The sequence below is a fragment of the Symphalangus syndactylus genome, chromosome 20, assembly GCF_028878055.3.
Source record: "Symphalangus syndactylus isolate Jambi chromosome 20, NHGRI_mSymSyn1-v2.1_pri, whole genome shotgun sequence".
Classification (NCBI taxonomy): Eukaryota; Metazoa; Chordata; class Mammalia; order Primates; family Hylobatidae; genus Symphalangus; species Symphalangus syndactylus.
Genome location: NC_072442.2, coordinates 39,382,047 through 39,404,961, shown reverse-complemented (window position 1 = coordinate 39,404,961; position 22,915 = coordinate 39,382,047). Strand labels below are relative to the sequence as shown.

General features: G+C 49.6%; 2 protein-coding genes and 3 non-coding genes across 7 annotated transcripts in view; 3 read left to right on the top strand and 2 right to left on the bottom strand.

Annotated features, from left to right (window-relative positions):
• The window catches only part of LASP1 (LIM and SH3 protein 1), a 52,934-nt gene extending 48,892 nt beyond the window's left edge, over nucleotides 1-4,042 (bottom strand). The window contains exon 1 of one of the 3 annotated variants that reach the window (XM_055258084.2): nucleotides 4,012-4,042. Coding sequence is in view for 1 of the 3 variants with exons in the window: in XM_055258082.2 (XP_055114057.2) it covers nucleotides 3,176-3,637 (462 nt within the window). In the remaining 2 variants the exon portion in view is untranslated. Of the gene's footprint in view, nucleotides 1-2,626; nucleotides 2,650-3,175; nucleotides 3,792-4,011 lie in introns of those variants that run through there. The other 2 variants (XM_055258082.2, XM_063628963.1) reach the window with 2 other exon arrangements.
• Nucleotides 4,043-4,073: 31 nt separating this feature from the next.
• On the top strand, nucleotides 4,074-4,145 carry TRNAC-GCA (transfer RNA cysteine (anticodon GCA)). Its single transcript has one exon. It is a non-coding gene; the product is annotated as a tRNA-Cys (tRNA).
• A 1,566-nt stretch (nucleotides 4,146-5,711) lies between these two features.
• TRNAC-GCA (transfer RNA cysteine (anticodon GCA)) lies at nucleotides 5,712-5,783 on the bottom strand. The gene has a single exon. It is a non-coding gene; the product is annotated as a tRNA-Cys (tRNA).
• Nucleotides 5,784-15,635: 9,852 nt separating this feature from the next.
• RPL23 (ribosomal protein L23) lies at nucleotides 15,636-19,509 on the top strand. The gene is made up of 5 exons (XM_055258094.2): nucleotides 15,636-15,779; nucleotides 16,370-16,453; nucleotides 16,748-16,876; nucleotides 19,126-19,239; nucleotides 19,360-19,509. The coding sequence occupies exons 1-5, from the start codon at nucleotides 15,767-15,769 to the stop codon at nucleotides 19,440-19,442; spliced, it is 423 nt and encodes a 140-aa protein (XP_055114069.1). The 5' UTR covers nucleotides 15,636-15,766; the 3' UTR covers nucleotides 19,443-19,509.
• LOC129470847 (small nucleolar RNA SNORA21) lies at nucleotides 16,485-16,616 on the top strand. Its single transcript, XR_008653367.1, has one exon. It is a non-coding gene; the product is annotated as a small nucleolar RNA SNORA21 (small nucleolar RNA).
• Nucleotides 19,510-22,915: the final 3,406 nt, after the last annotated feature.

Here is a 22,915-nt window from a genome sequence, read left to right as displayed (position 1 = left end):
ACCTGAGCCTCTGTTTATGGAGTACATTGTTTCCAAGAGCAAACACACCTACTTTGTGAGGCTGCTGTGAAGACTGAGCCCAGCATATTGTGATAACTAGTAGCTATTATGAAGGGATGGTCACAAGATGATGGTGGGGTACTCTAAGCTTCAGCTAGCAAAACGGGGCACCACAGCTGTGAGGACTTCAACCCCCTCGAGTGGGGAGGGAGCGCTGAGACAAGCAGAGGCAGAGAGCCCGCCCTAACAGGGGATTCCAGGGGAACTGGCAACAGACCAATCCTCCACCTCCACCTGTTTTCAGAAACCTGGGGAAGCAAGCCAGGAAAGAGGGATGTGGCGAGATTCTTGACAACACAGCTCCCTAGATACAAAGCAGGTGCACAAAGTAGGTGCTCAATAAATATTTGTTGAATGAGCAAATGAGGTCACCCTGTTTCTCCCCCAGCTCTAATCCCAGAAGTCCTCTGGAGAAGCAAATCTCGACCTCCTTCCTCAAACACTGTCATCAGCAATACATATTTATCCAGCTTGCAAAGCATGCTGGGTACTGCAGGTTGGGGGCAGGGTGGCCTTCAGAGGTGACAAGGTTTTTACCCACCTATGCCTTTGGGAGATAAGGCTCAGGGAGGAGAAAAGGCTGAAACCAAGGACACAGCCTGTGCTTTGGGCCACGTAGTGGGCTGAGTGCCATGGGGGATTGTAGAGAAATGGGTGAGTCTAATTTGACTCTTTTGCTGTAAATGGGAGGACTTGGGAAGTTGGTTAGCAACTATGGGACTGAAGTTGCCTATGGGACTGAAGGTTCCCCCTCCTCCCTGGTCTCAGCCCAGCATCCTCCAGGCACTGGCTCCCCATTCCTGGTCCTATCCTTACTGCCTGGAGCAGGTGGGGAGAAATAGGTCTGATACCTGGATATTTCAGGTCTCCTGCTCAGTACAGGGGGCGAGGTCTCTCCAGGGCCATTTCCTATAGGGAGAGTTCTAAAAAGAGGAAGGAATCGCCAACTCCCACTTCCCTGGGCAACCCCCACTTGAACGTCCTCTTCCAGCTAGGGTAAGAGAACTGGGGAGGGCACCCTGCAGCATCCCTGCTCCCCTCCCCTCGGGTACACGACACTGAAGGTCTTTCCAAGGGGAGTGGTGTGGAGCTGAACAGAGCATCCCAGAGAGGTAGGGAGGGCATAGTCTATACAGCACCCTCTTTAGCACTCAGGAACTTTGGTGCATGCCCGACCTTCAAGGAAATGACATCATCATACCCGTCTGACAGATGGTGAATACTGAGGCCTACAGACATTCATAAAACTGGTGGGAGCAGATCTGGAACAAGGACCCAGTCTCCCAACTCCTAGAGTGGCAATTCTGCCTTCATGTTTTGCTTTTTCCTTATATGGGTGAAGTGCCCACTGCCTCTTTCCAATTCATGGCTGTGGAGAAGAAGGGGACCACAGAGAGCTCAAGATGCAGAGGCCAAAATCTCTGCCACGAGGGGCGGGCGAAACCCCAGTGTGCAAGGACAGGTACATTCTCAAGGCGAGACTTCATCATCTGATAGCTCTAAGCTCAAGTCCTGCCCAACAGCGGCTGGCATGGTCATAGGCAGATCAACACCTTTCCTCGTGCCCACAATATACCCCCTCCTCTCCTCCTGCCCAGTCAAGCCCAAGACCAGGAGGGACAGTGACACAGCAGCGGCCCCATATGCCCACACTCCCCAAAAGCAAGTTCAAATGTGTTTCAGAACCTCCAACCCCACCTCCTCACGCTGACTCAGAGGCCAAAGGTCACTGAGGAAGCTCACACCCCAAGGGGGAGGGGAGAGATAAGGTGTCCAATAAACTATCCTCTTCTGAACAAAACCCGGCTCCAGGTCGGTAATGAACTTGGCCCCAGGGCTCTATATCCCTCTTTCATCCAGTGTTCCCACCCTTGCACCCCTCTTCTATCCAGTCCTCCCAGCTCTCCCAGTTCAGATGGAAAGGACAGAATACCTGGACTTGGAGCCAGCTTTGGGTGGTGGATGAAAGACGCGGTGAGGAAGGGCACAAAATCACAGAGGCCTCCCCTCCAGACTGGGGAGGGGATGCAGAGGGGCAGGTTTTACCTTAGGATCTTATGGAGCTTACAAGAGAACAGGATCCTACCCTGAACTGTACGGGAAACACCCAGTTCTACTCTCCAACCCCCTCCAAAAGTCTAATGGCAACCAGATGAACAAGTCCAGCACTGGGGAGACAGGGCCCCCAGGGGACACTGAATCTCCACAAGGCCACCCTCCCCTCCCCCAATACCTCCCCCTTTCCTCGGCTTCCCCAGAACTCAGCCAACCCCACCCTCCATTGGAGAAACCTGCTTTGAAAAGTTAGCTCTTTGTTCTTCCACACGGTCTCCTGGCTCTGAGCACAATTTCAGGAGATCTCAGCTAAGCACCCTCCACCCACCCTACTCCGGCATCCGACCCCACCAGGCTCAGGCTGGACGGCCCAGCACCGGGAGTTGGCTTTTAATTGGAGGTGGGGGTTGGGAAGCTATGGAGGAGGTCTGCGAGTCCTTTAACCACTGAATCCAAGGGGGCTGCAGATCGTTCAAAAACGGGGCTCTTGCGGCAGAGCCCGGGTCCTTACCCAAAACCCCCTGCATCAGATGCCACACTCGCAGGCTGATAGCCCCCGCCCCGCCAGGCCAGGAAGCCAGGCCACCCCCCGCCGGAGCGGACGGTTTCGCAGGGCCCCCCAGCCTCTGCCCCGCCCCCCCCCGCCCCCTCCACCAGCGCCCCGCGCTTCCGCCTACTTGGCGCTCGGCGCAGAGCGGAGAGGGAGCGGCCGTCTCTTCTCACTCTTCAGGCCGTAGGGGGCGGGACTGCACCCCTAACCTTCCCCCAACACACCCCGGGGCCTGACTTCCCTGCTCCTCTCCCGTCCTCCCAAACCCGGGGCACAGAGCCCACCCCTCTCCAGCAGCGGCTGCCCGCTACGCGTGGAATCCCCGCCTCGCCCCAGATCTGGTTTCCAGACTGGGATGTGTCCCCACACCCCATGACACCGCCCGCTCGCCCTCCCTCCATTCTCCTGGGATCGCGGGGATAAGGCGGCAAAGACCCGGCCGTTCTCTCCTCCCTGGATTCGGAGCACTGCCGGGGATTGCAAAGACGCGTCTCCCGGTCCCGGGCTCACCTTATCCAGACAGTTCACCTTCTCCGTGGGATACACGATTTTGCCGCACCGGGCGCAGTTGGGGTTCATGGTTCCGAGAAAGGCTGGGGCGGGGACGCCCAAGCTCGCGCGCGTCCTGTTCCCCGAGGCGAGCTGGCGGGAGGCGGCCGCGGCTGCAACTACACAGGCAGCAGCGACGGCGGCTGGAGCTGGGGAACTGGCCTCCGCCTCCGCCCTCCTTCCCCTAATAAACACAGCGGGGAGGAGGGGCTGCACCGGGGCGGGCACGCGCCTCGGGCGCGGGCAAGGGCACGCGCAGCGAGGCGCGCTCCCCGGGCGACGTGGGGCTGCGCGGGGGCGGGTTCCTGGCGGGGGACGGCTGGGCCGGCGGTGCTGGCGCCTCAGCGCTCTCAGGCTGACTGCACCCGGTGCCCAGGACCCTTCCTCAGCCGGAGGCGGCGCAGAGGCGAGCAGGCTGCACATCTGGGGCTCCCGGACTGCGGGAGGCGAGCCAACCCCTCAAGCCCGTCGAGGGTGGGGTTGGAGCCCTCTTGAACGCTGAAACTGATCCACCGCATTCGGGGACTTTTTACCCGGCATGAATCTGCGGACCGAACGGGGACCCCCTGCCCTGCCCCTCTTAGCTCTCTTCCGGCCCACACCCTTTCCCACATTTGTGGGGCGGAACCCGTCCCTCCCTCTTGGACCCTGCCCGCTGCCGGGCCCGGGCTAGTGCTTCCCTCCCCGAGCCTCTGCAGTGCACCTTCCCGGGGCTCCCCGAATGCGGGCACCGTCTGCGTTCATCTTGACCCCTTTTCTCCAGCATTCCTTTCTCCTTATGTGACACCCCTACTCACAATGTAGCAGCTGCAACAATGCTTAGCACCGAAAGAGCCGCCTCCAGGCGCTGCAGCGGCGCGGGGGTATAGCTCAGTGGTAGAGCATTTGACTGCAGATCAAGAGGTCCCTGGTTCAAATCCGGGTGCCCCCTCGAGGGTTTGGCTTTTCCTTCCCCTTGTTAACCATCTGTTTTTCATTCTTGACTCATATTTTAACATTGGGTCCTGACTAAAAAAAAAAAAAAAAAAAAATGAAGTATCTTCCTCATTTTTCAACCTTAGCAGAAATCTTTCGGTTTTACTTTGTGCTCAGCGGGAGGAGGGAGTGGGTATAAAAGCTGCGCGACCGCATTACTCGCGCCAGAGGTGTAGGGATTTCTGCGGCCACGGCCGCCAGCCTCAGATGGGTCAGACAGTTCGAGGTGCTGGGTTTGAGGGACAGGATGTTTCCAATGGGGGTAGGGGGACAGGAGAACGCCTCAACTTGGCGTTCCTTTTGTGGTGGGTCAAGCGAGGGAAACCCATAGACACAGCCCTTATCCAACTTCAACTTTCTGTATTAGTGGTGACATGGACGTGCTGTGTTCATCCCTGACTGTTAATGTACAAAAGTAAAGTTATATAACCCAGTGCGAACTGAGATAAATGAATACAGTGTTTCTCAAACTTGAACGTGCATCAGAATTACCTGCAGGGCTTGTTAAAACACTCCTAGTTTCTGATTCTGTAATGGGGCCCGGAGAATTTGCATTTCTACCAAGTTTCCAGGTGCCTCTGGTGCTGCTAGTGTGGGGACCACATTTTAAGAACCACTGAAGTAAGAATAAAAGCCCATGGAGTTTCATAACCTAAAGATGGGGACAAGTATCTGCTGGCTGCGTGCCTGACAGGGTCACTGTTAGGCCGGAGGAAAATGGTAAGTGTGACGGGAGACAAGGGCGTCCAGCTCGACTAGGTTTTGCCCAAAAAAAGGAAAAATAAAGGAGAAAGGAAGAGGCGTGCTGCCTGGGTCAAAGGGCAGCTGCGATATTTTAAACCCGGAATGTGGTTGTGTCATTCCTCGGACCCCGGGGAAACGCGCATTTTTTTTTCCTGGCTCCTATTACTGTGAGCTGTATCGCTAGGTTGAACAGAGAGATCACAGATCAGCAGAGCTGCGGTTCCGTGCAAAACCCAGGAGGAACCAGTTTTACCTCTCCTTTAGGCCTTGAACTTTCCATGTATAGCTTACCAAGCCAAAGCCCTGCCTATGAGCTAAGTCAAGAAGGAAGAGGGGAAAACTGCTCGCTGTCTACCTTCTATCTGTGTGCCCTGTCCTGTTCGAGTTCGCGAGTATATGAAAACCTCTGAATTTGGATTACTTCTCCTAGTTTTCATAGCCAAGTACGAACTACTGCCCCGTCCAAGACATATTTTTTACCCCAAAACAAATTATAATTAACGTTAAACCAATGGGCATCGGAGATGGAAATCGATACGCGCCTTTGTTCTACAACTGAAAGTACTGGTGCGCTTATCGCCACTTGGGGTATGAGGGCTCAGATCCACCCAAAGGCAGCCTCTGCTTGCTGCTCTCTCCCTCTAGGGGTACGGGAATCCTTTCAAGGTGAAAATTAGGTAGGTGGAAGATACAAATGACACCTCCCGTGAGTTTTGGATTCGGAACTCGCTGACTCAGGTTATTCCTGGATGGCTGTGAAAAAACGTGAAGAAACCCGAGGGGGCACCCGGATTTGAACCGGGGACCTCTTGATCTGCAGTCAAATGCTCTACCACTGAGCTATACCCCCTCTGCTGGTGAACGTCTGGTAAATTCTTTTTATATCGATTGATCCCAAAATTTTCATACTTTCACCATTCGTTCAAAATTAGTGTCTCTTTGCTAGATTATACTGAAATTACCGGCCGGGCGCGGTGGCTCACGCACTGCGCCACTGCACTCCAGCCTGGGCGGCAGAGCGAGACTCCGTCTCAAAAAAAAAAAAAAAAAAAAAAAAAGCATAATCTTGGCCGGGCGTGATGGCTCACGCCTCTACTCCCAGCACTTTGGGAGGCTGAGGCGGGCGGATCACTTGAATTTAGGAGTTCGAGGCTAGCCTGGCCAACATGGTGAAACCCCATCTCTACAAAAAATACAAAAATTAGTTGGGCCTGGAGGTGCGCACCTGTAATCCCAGCTACTCAGGAGGCTGAGGCACTAGAATCGCTTGAACCCAACAGGCAGAGGTTGCAGTGAGACGAGATGGTGTCACTGCACTCCATCCTGGACGACAGAGCGAGACCAAAAAAAAAAAGTAAAAAATTGGTAGTGAGAAGGAAGAAAATGAACAGGCAATCACAGGTAAAAGAAGACCTTTCTGGCCGGGGCGGGTGGCTCACGCCTGTAATCCCAGCACTTTGGGAGGCCACGCACCCTATTCACCTGAGGTCGGGAGTTCGAGACCAGCGTGACCAACATGGAGAAACTTCGTCTCTACTAAAAATACAAAATTAGCCGGGCGTAGTGGCGCATGCCTGTAATCCCAGCTACTCGGGAGGCTGAGGCAGGAGAATCGCGTGAACCTGGGAGGTGGAGGTTGTCGTGAGCCGAGATCACGCCATTGCATTCCAGCCTGGGCAACAAGTGGGAAACTCCATCTCAAAAAAAAAAAAAAAGAATACTTTCCTAATGGAAACCTGTTGATGTTTGAAGGAGCCAGGGGAAAAGGAAGTGATTGAAGATGCTGGAGAAAATGGAGACAACGGAGACACATCTGGCCTGGAAGCAGAGATGGCCTTGGGAAGGACAAGGGAAAGTACTTCCTCTTGTGTGCAAAGCACGGGGCTGAGGATTCACTGCAGCGCAGGTTGCAGACACAGAGGCTAGAAAATTGACTTGAAGCATTCCCAAATGCAGCCGGACGGCGGTGGCTCACGGCTGTAATCCCAACACTTTAGGAGGCGAAGGTGGGCATGATCCCGAGGTCAGGAGTTCGAGACCAGCCTGACCAATATGGTGAAACCCCCGTCACTACCAAAAATACAAAAATTAGCCGGGCGTGGTGGCGGGCGCCTGTAGTCCCAGCTACTCGGGAGCCTGAGGCAGGAGGAGAATGGCGTGAACCCAGGAGGCGGAGCTTGCAGTGAGCCAAGATGGCGCCACTGCACTCCAGCCTGGGCAACAGAGCAAGACTACATCTCAGGCCGGGCGCGGTGGCTCACGCTTGTAATCCCAGCACTTTGGGAGGCCGAGGCGGGCGGATCACGAGGTCAGGAGATCGAGACCACGGTGAAACCCCGTCTCTACTAAAAATACAAAAAATTAGCCGGGCGTGGTGGTGGGCGCCTGTAGTCCCAGCTACTCAGAGAGGCTGAGGCAGGAGAAGGGCGTGAACCCAGGAGGCGGAGCTTGCAGTGAGCCGAGATCGCGCCACTGCACTCCAGCCTGGGCGACAGAGCGAGACTCCGTCTCAAAAAAAAAAAAAAAAAAAAAAAAAGACTACATCTCAAAAAAATAATAAAAATAAATAAAAATAAATAATAAAAGAATTCCCAGATGCCAGAGGTAAAAACAGCTGTAGTGAAAAAAAAAAAAGGAGGGGGGCTATAGTTATGAAAAAGAGGGATCCCACTGCACATCTGTACATCCGTACAAGACCCTCAAGCCAGAATCAGAGAGGACTTAGACTTCTCATTTCTTTCCCACCACTTTACTTGGGTCCAGATCTCTTGAAGTAGTTTATCATAGACACCAAATTATTCTGAATCACAGCAGGCAATATCTGGTCAGAAAACACTACATTTAAGGTATAGTCTTCTTTTCTCTGGTAGAGGGGGTATATAGTTCAGGGGTAGAGCATTTGACTGCTAGATGAAGAAGTCCTCGGTTCAAATCCGGTGTGCCCCCTCGCAGCTACCGTTTTAACACAGTGACGGGCAAGAAACATAAAGCTCTCTGAGCATTCTGTGGTGGATGCTGGGAAAATAATAAACTACATATTACCGCCTTATCACCTTCATAGACTTCACCTTCTACAACGTATATCAATGTACAAACTGGTAAGTTATAGGAGGATGTGATATCTGCAACTTTGTTCTCTGAATCCCTGGTAGTTGGAAGTGTGATATGGGGATCCCTGGGTGTCCTTTAGGCCCTTTGTGTGTGCAAGAAAAGATTTTTTTTTTTTTTTTAGGTAATCTCACTCTGTCGCCCAAGCTGAAATGCAATGGCTTGATCTCAGCTCACTGCAAACTCTGCCTCCCAGGTTCAGGCGATTCTAGTGCCTCAGCCTCCCGAGTAGCCGGGATTACAGGCATGCGGCACCTTACTCGGCTAATTTTTGTATCTTTAGTAGAAACAGGGTTTCTCCATGTTGGTCAGGCTGGTCTCGAACTCCTGACCTCAGGTGATCCACCCGCCTTGGCCTCCCAAAGCACTGGGATTACAGGCGCGAGCCCCTGCGCCCAGCCAGAAGAATTATTATTATTTTTTTTTTTTTTGAGACGGAGTCTCACTTTGTCGACCAGGCTGGAGTGCAGTGGCGCCCTCTTGGCTCACTGCAAGCTCCGCCTCCCGGGTTCACGCCATTCTCCTGCCTCAGCCTCCTGAGTAGCTGGGACTACAGGCACCCGCCACCACACCCGGCTAATTTTTTGTATTTTTTAGTAGAGACAGGGTTTCACCGTGTTGGCCAGGATGGTCTTGATCTCCTGATCTCTGATCCACCCGCCTCGGCCTCCCAAAGTGCTGGGATTACAGGCGTGAGCCACCGCGCCCGGCCTATTTTCTTGATAATATTAATGAGACCCTTTCTGTGCAGAGGAAAGAATTATTTTAATAATAATGTCATTTTTTTCTGTCTTACTCTTGCTCTTTCATGAGAATACACTGGAGATTTCTAGAGATTAAATGTGTGAAATCACAACAGATTAGTGTTAAAAACATGAAAAACCAGTTATTTCATCAAGCCAGGTATTAAAGGGATTTAAAAAAAAAAAAAAAAGTGCCGGGCACGGTGGCTCACGCTTGTAATCCCAGCACTTTGGGAGGCCGAGGCGGGCGGATCACGAGGTCAGGAGATCGAGACCACGGTGAAACCCCGTCTCTACTAAAAATACAAAAAATTAGCTGGGCGTGGTGGCGGGCGCCTGTAGTCCCAGCTACTGGGAGAGGCTGAGGCAGGAGAATGGCGTGAACCCGGGAGGCGGAGCTTGCAGTGAGCCGAGATTGCGCCACTGCACTCCAGCCTGGGCGACAGAGCAAGACTCCATCTCAAAAAAAAAAAATAAGTAAAGCAAAGCCACCCTTCTCACTAAATTATTTTTGTTTGGAAAAATATAGTATTTTATTTTATTTTTTATTTTATTTTATTTTATTTTATTTATCATTTATTTTATTTTTTTATTTTAATTTGAGACAGGGCCTCTGTTGTCCAGGCTGGAGTGCAGTGGTGCAATCATGGCTCACTGTAGCCTCAACCTCCCAGGCTCAAGTGATCTTCCTGCCTCCGCCTCCTGTGTAGTTAGGACCAGAGGCGCACGCCACCACACCTGGCTAATTTTTTGATATTTTGTAGAAATAGGGTCTTACTTTGTTGTCCAGGCTGGTCTCAAACTCCTGAGGACAAGCGATCCTCCCACTGGGATTACAGGCCTGAGCCACCAAACTGGACCTATCCCTCATTCTAAAATGTTATTTACTTTAGCAAAAAATGGGTTTATTGTTATCTTACGTGAAGTAATAACTTTCTTAACTTTAATTTATAATATGGTAAATGTCATCAGATATAACCTGTATAAACAAAAACTCTTTGAGGTCTTTAATAATTTAGGAGTGTAAAGGAGACCGGGCAAGGGGGCTTACGCCTGTAATCCCAGAACTTTGGGAGGCCGAGGTGGGCTGATCACCTGAGGTCGGGAGTTCGAGACCAGCCTGACCAACATGGAAAAACCAGCCGGGCGCGGTGGCTCAAGCCTGTAATCCCAGCACTTTGGGAGGCCGAGGCGGGCGGATCACGAGGTCAGGAGATCGAGACCATCCTGGCTAACACAGTGAAACCCCGTCTCTACTAAAAATACAAAAAATTAGCCGGGCGAGGTGGCAGGCGCCTGTAGTCCCAGCTACGCGGGAGGCTGAGGCAGGAGAATGGCGTGAACCCCGGGGGGCGGAGCCTGCAGTGAGCCGAGATCGCGCCACTGCACTCCAGCCTGGGTGAAAGAGCGAGACTCCGTCTCAAAAAAAAAAAAAAAAAAAAAAACATGGAAAAACCTCATCTCTAACAAAAATACAAAATTAGCCGAGTGAGGCGCCGCATGTCTGTAATCCCAGCTACTCGGGAGGCTGAGGCAGGAGAATCGCTTGAACCTGGGAAGTGGCGGTTGCATTGAGCTGAGATCATGCCATTGCACTCCAGTCTGGGCAACAAGAGCAAAACTTCGTCTCAAAGAAAAAAAAGGGCCGGGCACAGTGGCTCACACCTGTAATCCCAGCACTTTGGGAGGCCGAGGCGGGTGGATCACCTGAGGTCAGGAGTTCAAGACCAGACTGGCCAACATGGTGAAACCCTGTGTCTACTAAAAATACAAAAAAATTAGCTGGGCATGGTAGTGGGTGACTGTAATCCCAGCTACTCAGGAGGCTAAGGCAGGAGAATTGCTTGAACCCAGGAGATGGAGGTTGCAGTGAGCCAACATGGTCCCACTGCACTCCACCCTGGGTGACAGAGTGAGACTCTGTCTCAAAAGAAAAAAAAGAGTGTAAAGGGGTCTAAAATGAAAATATTTGAGAACCACAGCTCCTAGTAAAGAAGTGGCTCAGGGAATAAACTGCTGAGGTTGTGAAACGGCTCAGAGAAGAAATGGTATCTGAGCCGAGTTTTAAAGAACAGGTTGCCGGGCGCGGTGGCTCACGCCTGTAATCCCAGCACTTTGGGAGGCTGAGTCAGGTGGATCACTCGAGGTCAGGAGTTCGAGACTAGCCTGACCAACATGGTGAAATCCCCATCTCTACCAAAAATACAAAAAAAAAAATTAGCTGGCCATGGTGGTGTACACCTGTAATCCCAGCTACTTGGGAGGCCGAAGCAGGAGAATCATTTGAACCCTGGAGGCGGAGGTTGCAGTGAGCTGAGATGGTGCCATTACACTCCAGCCTGGGCAATAAGAGCGAAACTCTGTCTCAAAATAAATAAATAAATAACACATAGTGGCTAAAGCAGGTGATTGCATAAATACAAGAAAGTGTGAATCTAAGCTATATGTCCAGAAATCCTAAGTGGTTTGGTGTTTCTGGTGTGTGAAATGTAAGAGGCAAGGTGGCAGAAGATGGAGCCAGGGAAGAGGTAAGCCATTTCAAGTGACTTCAATGCTGTGCTAAACAGCTTGGACTTTATTCTAAAGTACTAGAGGGTCAGCACATTTTTTTTGTTTTGTTTTCTTGTTTTTTGTTTGTTTGTTTGTTTTGAGATGGAGTCTCACTCTATGCCCAGGCTGGAGTGCAGTGGGGCAACCTTGGCTCACTGCAACCTCTGCCTCCTGGGTTCAAGCGATTCTTCTGCTCAGCCTCCTGAATAGCTGGGATCACAGGTGCGTGCCATCACCCCTGACTAATTTTTGTATTTTTATTAGAGACAGGGTTTCACCATGTTGGCCAGGCTGGTCTCAAACTCCTGGCCTCAGGTGATCTGCCTGCCTCGGCCTCCCAAAGTGCTGGGATTACAGGCGTAAGCCACGATGCCTGGCCAGCACATGATTTTAAGCAGTGGGAAATTATGGTCTGACCATATAGAGGCTGATGCAATAGCTTTGAAACAAAGGCAGACCGTGGAAGGCATGGGCAGAAAAATTTAGGAAGTAGAGTCAAGTTGATAGACCTTGGTGACTAGATCTAGGAGCCTGGGAGAAGAGAATTAATTGTGTCCCTGTTTTCTGGTTGAGACACTGGTGGTAGTACCAACCAAGAACACTGTTCCTCCTATAACCATAGCCTTCTTCATCTTGGTTGACGGCAATGATATCGTCCAATTGCTCAGGCCTAAAGCCTTGGAGACATTTTGATTCCTATCTTTCTTTTTTTTTTTTTTTTGAGACGGAGTCTCGCTATCGCCCAGGCTAGAGTGCAGTGGCGCGATTTCGGCTCACTGCAGGCTCCGCCCCCCGGGGTTCACGCCATTCTCCTGCCTCAGCCTCCCGAGTAGCTGGGACTACAGGCACCCGCCAACTCGCCCGGCTAATTTTTTTTTTTTGTATTTTTAGTAGAGATGGGGTTTCACCGTGTTAGCCAGGATGGTCTCGATCTCCTGACCTCGTGCTCCGCCCGCCTCGGCCTCCCAAAGTGCTGGGATTACAGGCGTGAGCCACCGCGCCCGGCCTGATTCCTATCTTTCATACCCCACATTTTATTGGCTCTACCTCCAAAACACATCCAGAATCTGACCACATTACCTCCACTGCTACCATTCTAGTCCAAACCACCATCATTTCTCTGCTGGGTTACTGCAATAGCTTCCTAATGGATCTTCTTACTTCTATCTCTGTGTCCTCTCCCACAGTCTAGTCTCAACAACTCAACCACAGTGATCCTTCTGACACATTAGTCAAATCATGTCCCTCCTCTGCTTAAAATCAAACAATGGTTCCTCATTTCACTCAGCCAATGCCAAAGTCCACAGTGGTTTCATTCCATGACTTCCTTTTTTTGAGACAGAGCTCTTGCTCTGTTGCCTAGGCTGGAGTGCAGTGGTGTGATCTTGGCTCACTGCAACCTCTGCCTCCCAGGTTCACACGATTCTCCCACCTCAACCCACCGAGTAGCTGGGATTACAGACACCTGCCATCATGCATGGTTAATTTTTGTATTTATGTAGAGACAGGGTTTCACCATGTTGGCCAGGCTGGTCTTGAACTCCTGACCTCAGGTTATCACCTGCCTTGGCCTCCTAAAGTTCTGGGATTACAGGCGTGAGCCACCGTTCCATTACTTCTGACTGCATTTCTTACTATTTTGCTCTTTTTTTTTTTTTGAGACAGAGTCTCGCTCTGTCGCCCAGGCTGGAGTGCAGTGGCGCAGTCTCGGCTCACTGCAAGCTCCGCCCCCCGGGGTTCACGCCATTCTCCTGCCTCAGCCTCTCCGAGTAGCTGGGACTACAGGCGCCCACCACCACGCCCGGCTAATTTTTTGTATTTTTAGTAGAGACGGGGTTTCACCGTGGTCTCGATCTCCTGACCTCATGATCCGCCCGCCTCGGCCTCCCAGACTGCTGGGATTACAAGCGTGAGCCACCGCGCCCGGCCAACTATTTTGCTCTTTACTCGTCCTGTCCAATCACATCTGGCTTCCTTGCTCATTCGATTCAGGCACACCCCTGCCTTAGGGCTTTTTATTGGAAAATGACGAAGGGTTTCTCTCTGTAGCCCAGGTTGGAGTGCAGTGGTGCAATCACGGCTCACTGCGGTCCCCAATTCCTGGGTTTAAGTGATTCTCCTGCCTCAGATTCCCATGCCACTAGCCTATTTTATTTTATTTTATTTTGAGACAGAGTGTCGCTCTGTTGCTCAGGCTGGAGTGCAGTGGTGCAATCTGGGCTCACTGCAACCTCCGCCTCCTGGGTTCAAACAATTCTCCTGTCTCAGATTCCTGGGTACTTGGGATTACAGGTTGCCCGCCACCATGCCCAGCTAATTTTTGTATTTTTAGTAGAGACGGGGTTTCACCTTGATGGGCAGGCTGGTCTCAAACTTCTGACCTCAGATGATCCGCCTGCCTCAGCCTCCCAAAGTGCTGGGATTACAGGCATGAGCCACTGTGCCCAGCTGCCACCAGCTAATTTTTAAATGTTTTGTAGAAATGGACTCTCCCTATGTTGCCCAGGCGGGTCTCAGACTCCTGGGCTCAAGGGATCCTCCTGCTTCAACCTCCCAAATTGTTTTGGGATTATAGATGTGAGCCACTGTACCTGGTTTCATGTCAGTATCTTTTTTTTTTTTTTTTTTTGAGACGGAGTCTCGCTCTGTCACCCAGGCTAGAGTGCACTGGCGCGATCTCGGCTCACTGCAACCTCCACCTCCTGGGTTCCAATGATTCTTGTGCCTCAGCCTCCCGAGTAGCTGGGGACTGCAGGCACGCACCACGCCTGGCTAATTTTTTGTCTTTTTAGTAGAGACGGTTTTGCCATGTTGCTTGGGCTGGGTCTTCAGCTCCTGAGCTCAGGCACTGCAACCTCCACCTCCTTGTTTCAAACGATTCTCCTGCCTCGGCCTCCCGAGTAGCTGGGATTACAGGCACCTGCCACCACGCCCCCCTAATGTTTCTTTGTGGTTTTTTTTTTTTTTTTTTTTTGAGACAGTCTCACTCTGTCCCCCAGGCTGGAGTGCGGTGGTACGATCTCGGCTCATTCAAGCTCCGCCTCCCGGGTTGACGCCATTCTCCTGCTTCAGCCTCCCGGGTAGCTGAGACTAGAGGCGCCCGCCACCACGCCCGGCTAATTTTTTGTATTTTCAGTAGAGACGGGGTTTCACTGTGTTAGCCAGGATGGCCTCGATCTCCTGACCTCGTGATCCGCCCGCCTCAGCCTCCCAAAGCGCTGGGATTACAGGCGTGAACCACCGCGCCCGGCTAATGTTTATATTTTACACTTGATCTTGGCCAAAAGGCCGAGAAGCGATACTATTTATATTTTTATAATACATATCCCCATCTAACATACTACATACTACAATTATTTATTATATCTTTTGTTTAGTGTCTAATCTCCTCCTCCACCTGCACCCCAGCAGAATGTAAGCTCCATAAGGAAAAGAATGTTGATCTATTTTGTTATCTAATGTAATTCGCTGTACGCCCTGGACAGAACCTGCTATAAAGTAGGAGCTCAATAAGTATTTGAATTAATGTATCGTGGGAAGCAAAGAACCCAGGAGAATGAGGGGCGGCTGAAGCTGTGAAAGGAGCAATTAGCCCTGGCGCGGGGGCTCACGCCTGTAATCCAGCACTTTGAGAGGCCAAGGCGGGCAGATCACTTGAGATCAAAAGTTCGAGACCAGCCTGGCCAACAACATGGCGAAACCCCGTCTCTACTAAAAATACAAAAATTAGCCCAGCGTTTTGGCGGGCGCCTGTGGTCTCAGCTACTCTGAGGCTGAGACAGAGAATTGCTTGAACCCGGGAGACGGAGGTTGCAGTGAGCTGAGATCTAGCCACTATACTCCAGCCTGGGCGACAGAGTGAGACTCCGTCTCAAAAAAAGAAAAAAAAAGTGTGTGCGTGTGGGGCGGGTCAATAAATAGCGCAATACTGTATATGTAAAATACAGAATGGTATGGTACCAAGAACACATAGATGGAATGATCTGTAGCACTTCTCAACTGTATTACATTCAATGAAATCGTTTAGAGCTTGTTCTCCCTCCCTCCCCCACTTTCTTTGTTCCTTGGGGAACCCCCACACGGCACAAACCGTGTTTTAATTCCTATTCTCTAGTGTGCAGATAAGTGCCTGACACCATTAAGTGGTCAAAAAAGGTCGTGAGCAAGTTAACAAATCACTGTTTCCATGTTTCTAACTACTTTTAAGCTCGTAGGGAAGAGACGTCCCATCTCTTGCGCTTCTACTTCAACGCCCACTTCGCAGAGGGCTAAAAGCGACGTCATGAATTTATTACGTAATAAGGCAGCGCCCAGAGGCGGAAGAGGCAGGTTTTTAAGCTCCGGCCACGTGACGCGGGTGGGCGGGGCGTCAAAGTTCATATCCCAGTGTCCTTTGAATCGACTTCCTTTTTTCTTTTTTCCGGCGTTCAAGATGTCGAAGCGAGGTGAGGTTTTGTTTCTGGAGGATCCTCCACCATCTGTCGTGCAGTGGCTGGCGGATTCGTCAGGAGCGGTGGCGCTAGGCAGCTGGGGCGCTTTGCTCTCCTTCAGGCCGGAGAGAGAGAGCCAGGCCACCGCGAGAGCACTGCCAGGGCTCTCGAAAGTGGCAGTGGAGTGCTGGATAGTTGAGATGGCAGGATCCCGACAGGAATGTAGTCTGGATCCCGCGAGATCGCTCCGCGAATAGGGCTATCGTAATGGGGTTGAAGTTAGACTGGATTAGGCCCTGGTTTGCGCGACCTCTGCGGTCTTATGCCTTGCAGGAGCAGTTGCGTTTTGCGAAAGTTGGAGCAAAGGCTGAGTCGTCTAGGTTTCTTAATTTCGATGTCAGAGTGTTAATAGTAAGAAATAGGCTACTTTCCATGAGAATCGGGTGGCACATGGGGACGGCATAAGTAAAATCCGAGCGAGATAATCTATAACGTACAGTCCATCAAATCATGTGCGGTGAATTACAGCTTGAGTATGAGGGAGACCTCCGAACCATGTCTAGGTTGTGATCTCTATCCTGTTTCCCTTCCCTTTATATCCACAGGACGTGGTGGGTCCTCTGGTGCGAAATTCCGGATTTCCTTGGGTCTTCCGGTAGGAGCTGTAATCAATTGTGCTGACAACACAGGTGAGGTCTTTGAATGCACGTTGCCATACTCCCCCTTTTAAAAGCACTCAATGGGCCTGTGGTTAATGACCTATTGAGCCGTCAGTAAAGGGGAGAGTGAAAACATCGCTTTTGGGTGAAGTGGCAACATGTGTTGTTTGCTTCAATCGGTGGTGTGACAAGGCGTTCTTGGGGACTAACTGCTTGGACAGTGAGTGGAGGGAGAGGCTTTGGAAGTGTTTGGGAAATGTTATACTGATGGAACGGCCTGATTGGCCCTTAACATTTTTTATTTTTATTTACATTCTTTTGTAGGAGCCAAAAACCTGTATATCATCTCCGTGAAGGGCATCAAGGGACGGCTGAACAGACTTCCCGCTGCTGGTGTGGGTGACATGGTGATGGCCACAGTCAAGAAAGGCAAACCAGAGCTCAGAAAAAAGGGTGAGTAAACACAGCCCAACTTAATACTGATGAGTAGTGGGGGGACGCTTTCCTTTATTGGAAAATGGATCAGTTTTCAAGGTCTCAAGTTTGTTTTCCATTGAGAGGCAGTGTGAGATAAGTATCTTAAGTTTTTGCTCATATTGTGTTGGAGGGGGGACCATCATCTTGTCACTTCCATAACTTAGATTTTTTTTTTTTTTTTGAGAAGGAGTCTCCCTCTGTCGCCCAGCCCATACTGTACTGGAGTGCAATGGCACGATCTTGGCTCACTGCAACCTCCGCCTCCTGGGCTCTCAAAAAAAAAAATACTAAAAAACAAAAACAAGCTGCCCATTGCTTATTTTATTTTTATTTGTTTTTGAGACGGAGTCTCACTCTGTTGCCCAAGCTGGAGTGCAGTGGCACGTATCTGTTCACTGCAACCTCCACCTCCCAGGCTCAAGTGATTGTCCTGCCTCAGCCTCCCGAGTAGCTGGGATCATAGGTGTGTGCTACCACACCCAGCTAATTGCTCATTACTTAATCTCAGGCTACCCCCTCAAAAGTTTTCCTGTCAGGTGTATGATTTAAAGGGGGAGGCCTCAAAATACTTGCAGCTTGTGTCCTGTCTGGCTTTAGAACTTCTGGTGTTTGATGCATTTTAACTTCAGCGCTTGCGCTTTTTTCCTGTGCCTGCCTAGTCTGTCTCTGCCCTGGGATGTCTTGCTCTTCTAAAGAGTTCCTGGCCATCCCTTGATTTACAAATGTGATGTTGATTTGTCAGCCCTGTATTACAGTTACTCCTATTCCTGTATCCACCCCACGATGCTCTCCAGTTGATTTTTAGCCTTTGGGTTAGAAATCGTTTTTTGTTCAACATTAATATCCATTTGAGGGCTGGGTAGCACTGTGATTGTGATTCAGCAATTGCATGGGCTTTTTCCTCTTCTCAGAACACTTCCTGGGTCTGATTGGTGGCCCAGGGAGCTGTCAGAGAAGAGCAGAGCAAATGGCCTTCACTTTGTAGATGAGATGGCAGGAGGGTGGATTGTTGGTCTCAGTCAGTGGTGGGACAGACCAGAGCTCCGAACATTTCAGTTTTAAAACTAGTTGTGAGTTTGCAATTCCGTTAATGTCTTTTTTAGTCCTTGTTTCTGCTAAATGAATACATCCCCTCCCCTTGGAACTTAATATCAACAAATAACAAGCGCAGAAAGGTGCAAAAGGGCCAGGTGTACTTGAAGAATTTGTGAGGATTAAATGGTTTATAAGTAGAGGAGGGTCAGTAAGTATTGGCTACCTCATGTGTCCCATTGCTAACTTGGTTAGAGTATAGTCTTCCTGTCATTATAAAAATTCTGTGTAAGGACCCCATGCTAGTATCAGTGAAGATTTTGAATCCAGGTGTGTCTGACTCTACAATAGTTCTTTACAAGCATTATATTTCACTGTGTAGTGATACTTCATTTTGAAAGTTGGGAAAAGCGTCTTTTTCACTTTAGTACAGATGGGTGTAAAAGTTACTTAGGACACTGGAAAACAGTTCATTAAAAGTAAAACAAAGCCTGGTGCTTGGGCCCAGGAATTCAAACTGTTTACCAGTGTAAATCTGAATAGCTTGGTATGCTCATTGCCAGGACTGGGAGGAGTTGGGGGTCCCAGGTCCCATTTCTACATCCCAATTCAGTGATACTGGGATCTTTTTTTTTTTTTTTTTTTTTTTTTTTTTTTTTTTTTTTTTTTGTATTTTTTAGTAGAGACGGGGTTTCACCGTGGTCTCGATCTCCTGACCTCGTGATCCGCCCGCCTCGGCCTCCCAAAGTGCTGGGATTACAAGCATGAGCCACCGCGCCCGGCCTGATACTGGGATCTTAATAACCCACCTGTGAGGTGAAGTTGGAAAAGGCATAGGCAAGGATAATTGTCCTGACAGTTTTACACTTGTGAGAAAATACTGGCAGCTTTGATTTTAAGATGTGAATAGATGATTGTGGTTCATGCCTATACTCCCATCACTTTGGGAGGCCAGGCTGGCCAACGTGGCAAAACCCTGTCTTTATGAAAAAAAAAAAAATCTGGGCACGGTGGTGTGTACCTGTAGTCCAAGATACTAGAGAGGCTGAGGTGGGAGGATCACCTTAAAGATTGATATTTACACTGTCACTGTCTCAAACGCTGAGTGTACATTCTGTCTAGTTGGAAACTGCTTTTGTGGTGGCGCTGCAACTTGACAGGTTAATGACTGCTGTCCTTTTTTCTTCTCTCAGTACATCCAGCAGTGGTCATTCGACAACGAAAGTCATACCGTAGAAAAGATGGCGTGTTTCTTTACTTTGAAGATAATGCAGGGGTCATAGTGAACAATAAAGGCGAGATGAAAGGTAGGAAATCAGTCCAGCTTGTTCCTTAGGTCTCTGAGGTTGGGCGGATTGTCTAGAAGTACAGGCCAAGGATCTTCTGTGTTTGATGTTTTTATTTTATTTATTTATTTTTTAATGCAGGTTCTGCCATTACAGGACCAGTAGCAAAGGAGTGTGCAGACTTGTGGCCTCGGATTGCATCCAATGCTGGCAGCATTGCGTGATTCTCCAGTATATTTGTAAAAAAAATAAAAAAAAAAAACTGAACCCATTAAAAAGTATTTGTTTGCAGTGCTTGTCTCCCTGTTCACTTCTACACTTTTTTTTTTTTTTTCCAGATGGAGTCTCACTCTGTCACCAAGGCTGGAGTGCAGTGGAGAGATCTTGGCTCACTGCAACCTCCACCTCCTCCAGGGTTCAAGCAATTCTCCTGCCTCAGCCTCCCAAGTAGCTGGAATTACAGGCACTTGCCATCATGCCTGGCTAATTTTTGTATTTTTGGTGGAGACGGGGTTTCACCATGTTTGCCAAACTGGACTCAAACTCCTGACCTTGAGTGTTCTGCCCACCCAGGCCTCTACAATGTTTTTGACATACCCTGACCCCTGACCATCACTTTTGTGAAATGGAAACTCTGGACATTTTTTTTTTTAAAGCAATCCTTGCTTTTTTGTGAGTTTGCAGACTTTCAGCATCTTCCAATTGCTGTATTTACAATTTTGGCCTCAAAAAGTATTACTTGGGTTTTGAGTCCCAAAAATAATAGTAGATACTGCTCGATGACTGGCTATACATGGTAGCTTCTCCTGGAGTGAGAAAGGTGTTCAAATGGCTGGGCATGGTGGCTCGCGCCTGTAATCCCAACACTTTCGGAGGCCAAGGCAGGCGGATCATGAGGTCAGGAGTTCGAGACCAGGCTGACCAACATGGTGAAACCTCTTCTTTACTAAAAATACAAAAATTAGCTGGGTGTGGTGGCGCACCACCTGTAATCTCAGCTACTGAGAATCGCTTGAATCTGGGAGGTGGGGGTTGCAGCGAGTCGAGATTGCGCCATTGTACTCCAGCCTGGGCAACAGAGCAAGATTCCGTTCCCGCCCCCGCCCCAAAAAAAGGCATTGAAGTTAAGATAGACTGTATAGTTAGATCCTGGACACACACATGGATTTTGAGGATTGATGTGAGTGGGAGCCTGTTTGTATATGTACATTTTAGCAGTTAACAGGTTTGGAGTAAACTGAATATTTGTAAAACAACAGTAATTGCCGTGTAGGTTTACTGTCAGTGGCAGATGATTAAGTTGATGGTACCTACAGGTATTTTGCTATGAAATTTTTTTTTTTTTTTTTTAAGACGGAGTCTTGCTCTGTCACCCAGGCTGGAGTGCAGTGGCGCAATCTCGGCTCACTGCAAGCTCCGCCTCCCGGGTTCACGCCATTCTCCTGCCTCAGCCTCTCCGAGTAGCTGGGACTACAGGCGCCCGCCACCACGCCCGGCTAATTTTTTTGTATTTTTAGTAGAGACGGGGTTTCACCGTGGTCTCGATCTCCTGACCTCGTGATCCGCCCGCCTCGGCCTCCCAAAGCGCTGGGATTATAGGCGTGAGCCACCGCGCCCGGCCTGAAAATGTTTTGACAAACAGGATGATCGTGTACTTTATGTTCCAAGCTCTAGTTTGAGAAAGGAAGAATGTGATAAAATTTTGCCAACTGAACAGGCATAAAGCCCTGTCAATAAGGGACTTGGCCTTAAGGTAGGAGGTTAGCATTTCTTTCTAAACTGTGGAAGAGTTGATTTAGGTGACACCCAGTGTCTTGGAAAAATGGGTATTCATTTAGAACAATAATTTGGGGGGAAGTGGACTAAATAGGGTCTTATAGATTAAGGTTTGTGTTCATGTATCTGTATCTGCAAATACTCAACCATTAATGTCTCTACCTGTACGTTGGGTATAATACAAGCTCCACTTGGTATCAAAAAGGACTACCTTTAGTGTCTTCCATGACTAGTTATGGAGTGTACCAGACCTAGAGAGGAGTTGTTCTAACCTGGAGCTTTTGAAAACGTTTCCGGTCCATACCCTAGACCAATTAAGTCAGACTGCAGAATAGGACTAGACCAATTAAGTCAGACTGCAGAATAGGACTAGACCAATTAAGTCAGACTGCAGAATAGGACTCAGACATCAGAATTGTGAAGCTCCCAGGAGATATCAAGGTACACCCAAGATTTAGAACCAGTACCCTGTCTAGACTGAACCAGTCTTGGTTTTAGAAGTATTAAATCTCGGCTGGGCATGGTGGCTCATGCCTATAATCCCAGCACTTTGGGAGGCTGAGGTGGGTGGATCATCTGAGGTCAGGAGAGTGAGACCAGCCTGTCCAACATGTTGAAACCCCATCTCTACTGAATACAAAATTATCCAGGTATAGTGGTGCATGCTGTAATCCCAGCTACTTGGGAGGCAGGAGAATCGCGTGAACCCTGGAGGTGGAGGTTGCAGTGAGCCGAGATCGCACGATTGTGCTCCAGCCTGGGCAACCAGTGAAACTCTGTCTTGGGGGAAAGAAAAAAAATGTATTAAATCTCTAGTTTGAGAGAGTTAGACCATAACGTCCCTGAGTATGGTCAATTTCAAGTCAGCTTTAGTGTGACAAGCCCCTAGGCCCACCATTTATGTCTTTATATATTATGGCAATATATGATCCTTATATATTACCCCAATCGCTGCTATTTTTGAATTTTATCTTTTCTGAGACAGTCTTGCTCTGTCACCCAGGCTGGAGTGCAGTAACACCACTGAAGCTCACTATAACATTGAACTGCTGGATTCGGAATCCTCCTGCTGTGGCCTTCAAAGGGCTGCAATTACAAGGGTGAGCCACTGCATCCCACCTCACATTTTATTCTTTGCAGATTTTTTTTGACTTGGATTAAAAGCTTTATATTTACATTTCACTAAATGTTTTCCTTTGTCAGCTGGGCATGGTGGCTCACACCTGTAATCCCAGCACTTTGGGAGGCCAAGATGGGCTGATCACCTGAGGTGAGGAGTTCAAGACCAGCCTGGCCAACATGGTGAAATCTCGTCTACTAAAAATACAAAATTAGCTGGGCGTGATGACGCATGCCTGTAGTCTGAACCCAAGAGGCAGAGGTTGCAGTGACGGAGGTTGCAGTGAGCCGGGGAGACTCCATCTCACTCCTGGGATCTTGTTGCCCAGGCTGGAGTACGGTGGTGCAATCTCAACTCACTGCAACCTCCGACTCCTGGGTTCTAGGGATTCTCCTGCATCAGCCTCCCGAGTACCTGTGACTACAGTTGCCCGCCACCACGCTAGGCTGATTTTTGTATCTTTTTTTTTTTTTTTTAGTGTTTTTTATTTTGAGACCGAGTTTCGCTCTTGTGCCCAGGCCGGAGTGCAACAGTGCGATCTCAGCTCACCGCAACCTCCGCCTCCTGGGTTCAAGTGATTCTTCTGCCTCAGCCTCCCGAGTAGCTGGGATTACAGGCATGCACCACCACGCCTGGCTAATTGTGTATTTTTAGTAGAGACGGGGTTTCTCCATGTTGGTCAGGCTGGTCTCCAACTCCCGACCTCAGGTGATCCGCCCCCTTTGGCCTCCCGAAGTGCTGAGATTACAGGTGTGAGCCACTGCACCCAGCCAGATATATATATTTTTTCCTTTGTCATTG

Excerpts from the sequence above, each read along its gene's own strand:
- RPL23 (XM_055258094.2), top strand. Across the intron at positions 16,454-16,747 it reads CAATTGTGCTGACAACACAG|GAGCCAAAAACCTGTATATC; the intron begins GTGAGGTCTTTG and ends ATTCTTTTGTAG. Across the intron at positions 19,240-19,359 it reads CAATAAAGGCGAGATGAAAG|GTTCTGCCATTACAGGACCA; the intron begins GTAGGAAATCAG and ends TTTTTAATGCAG.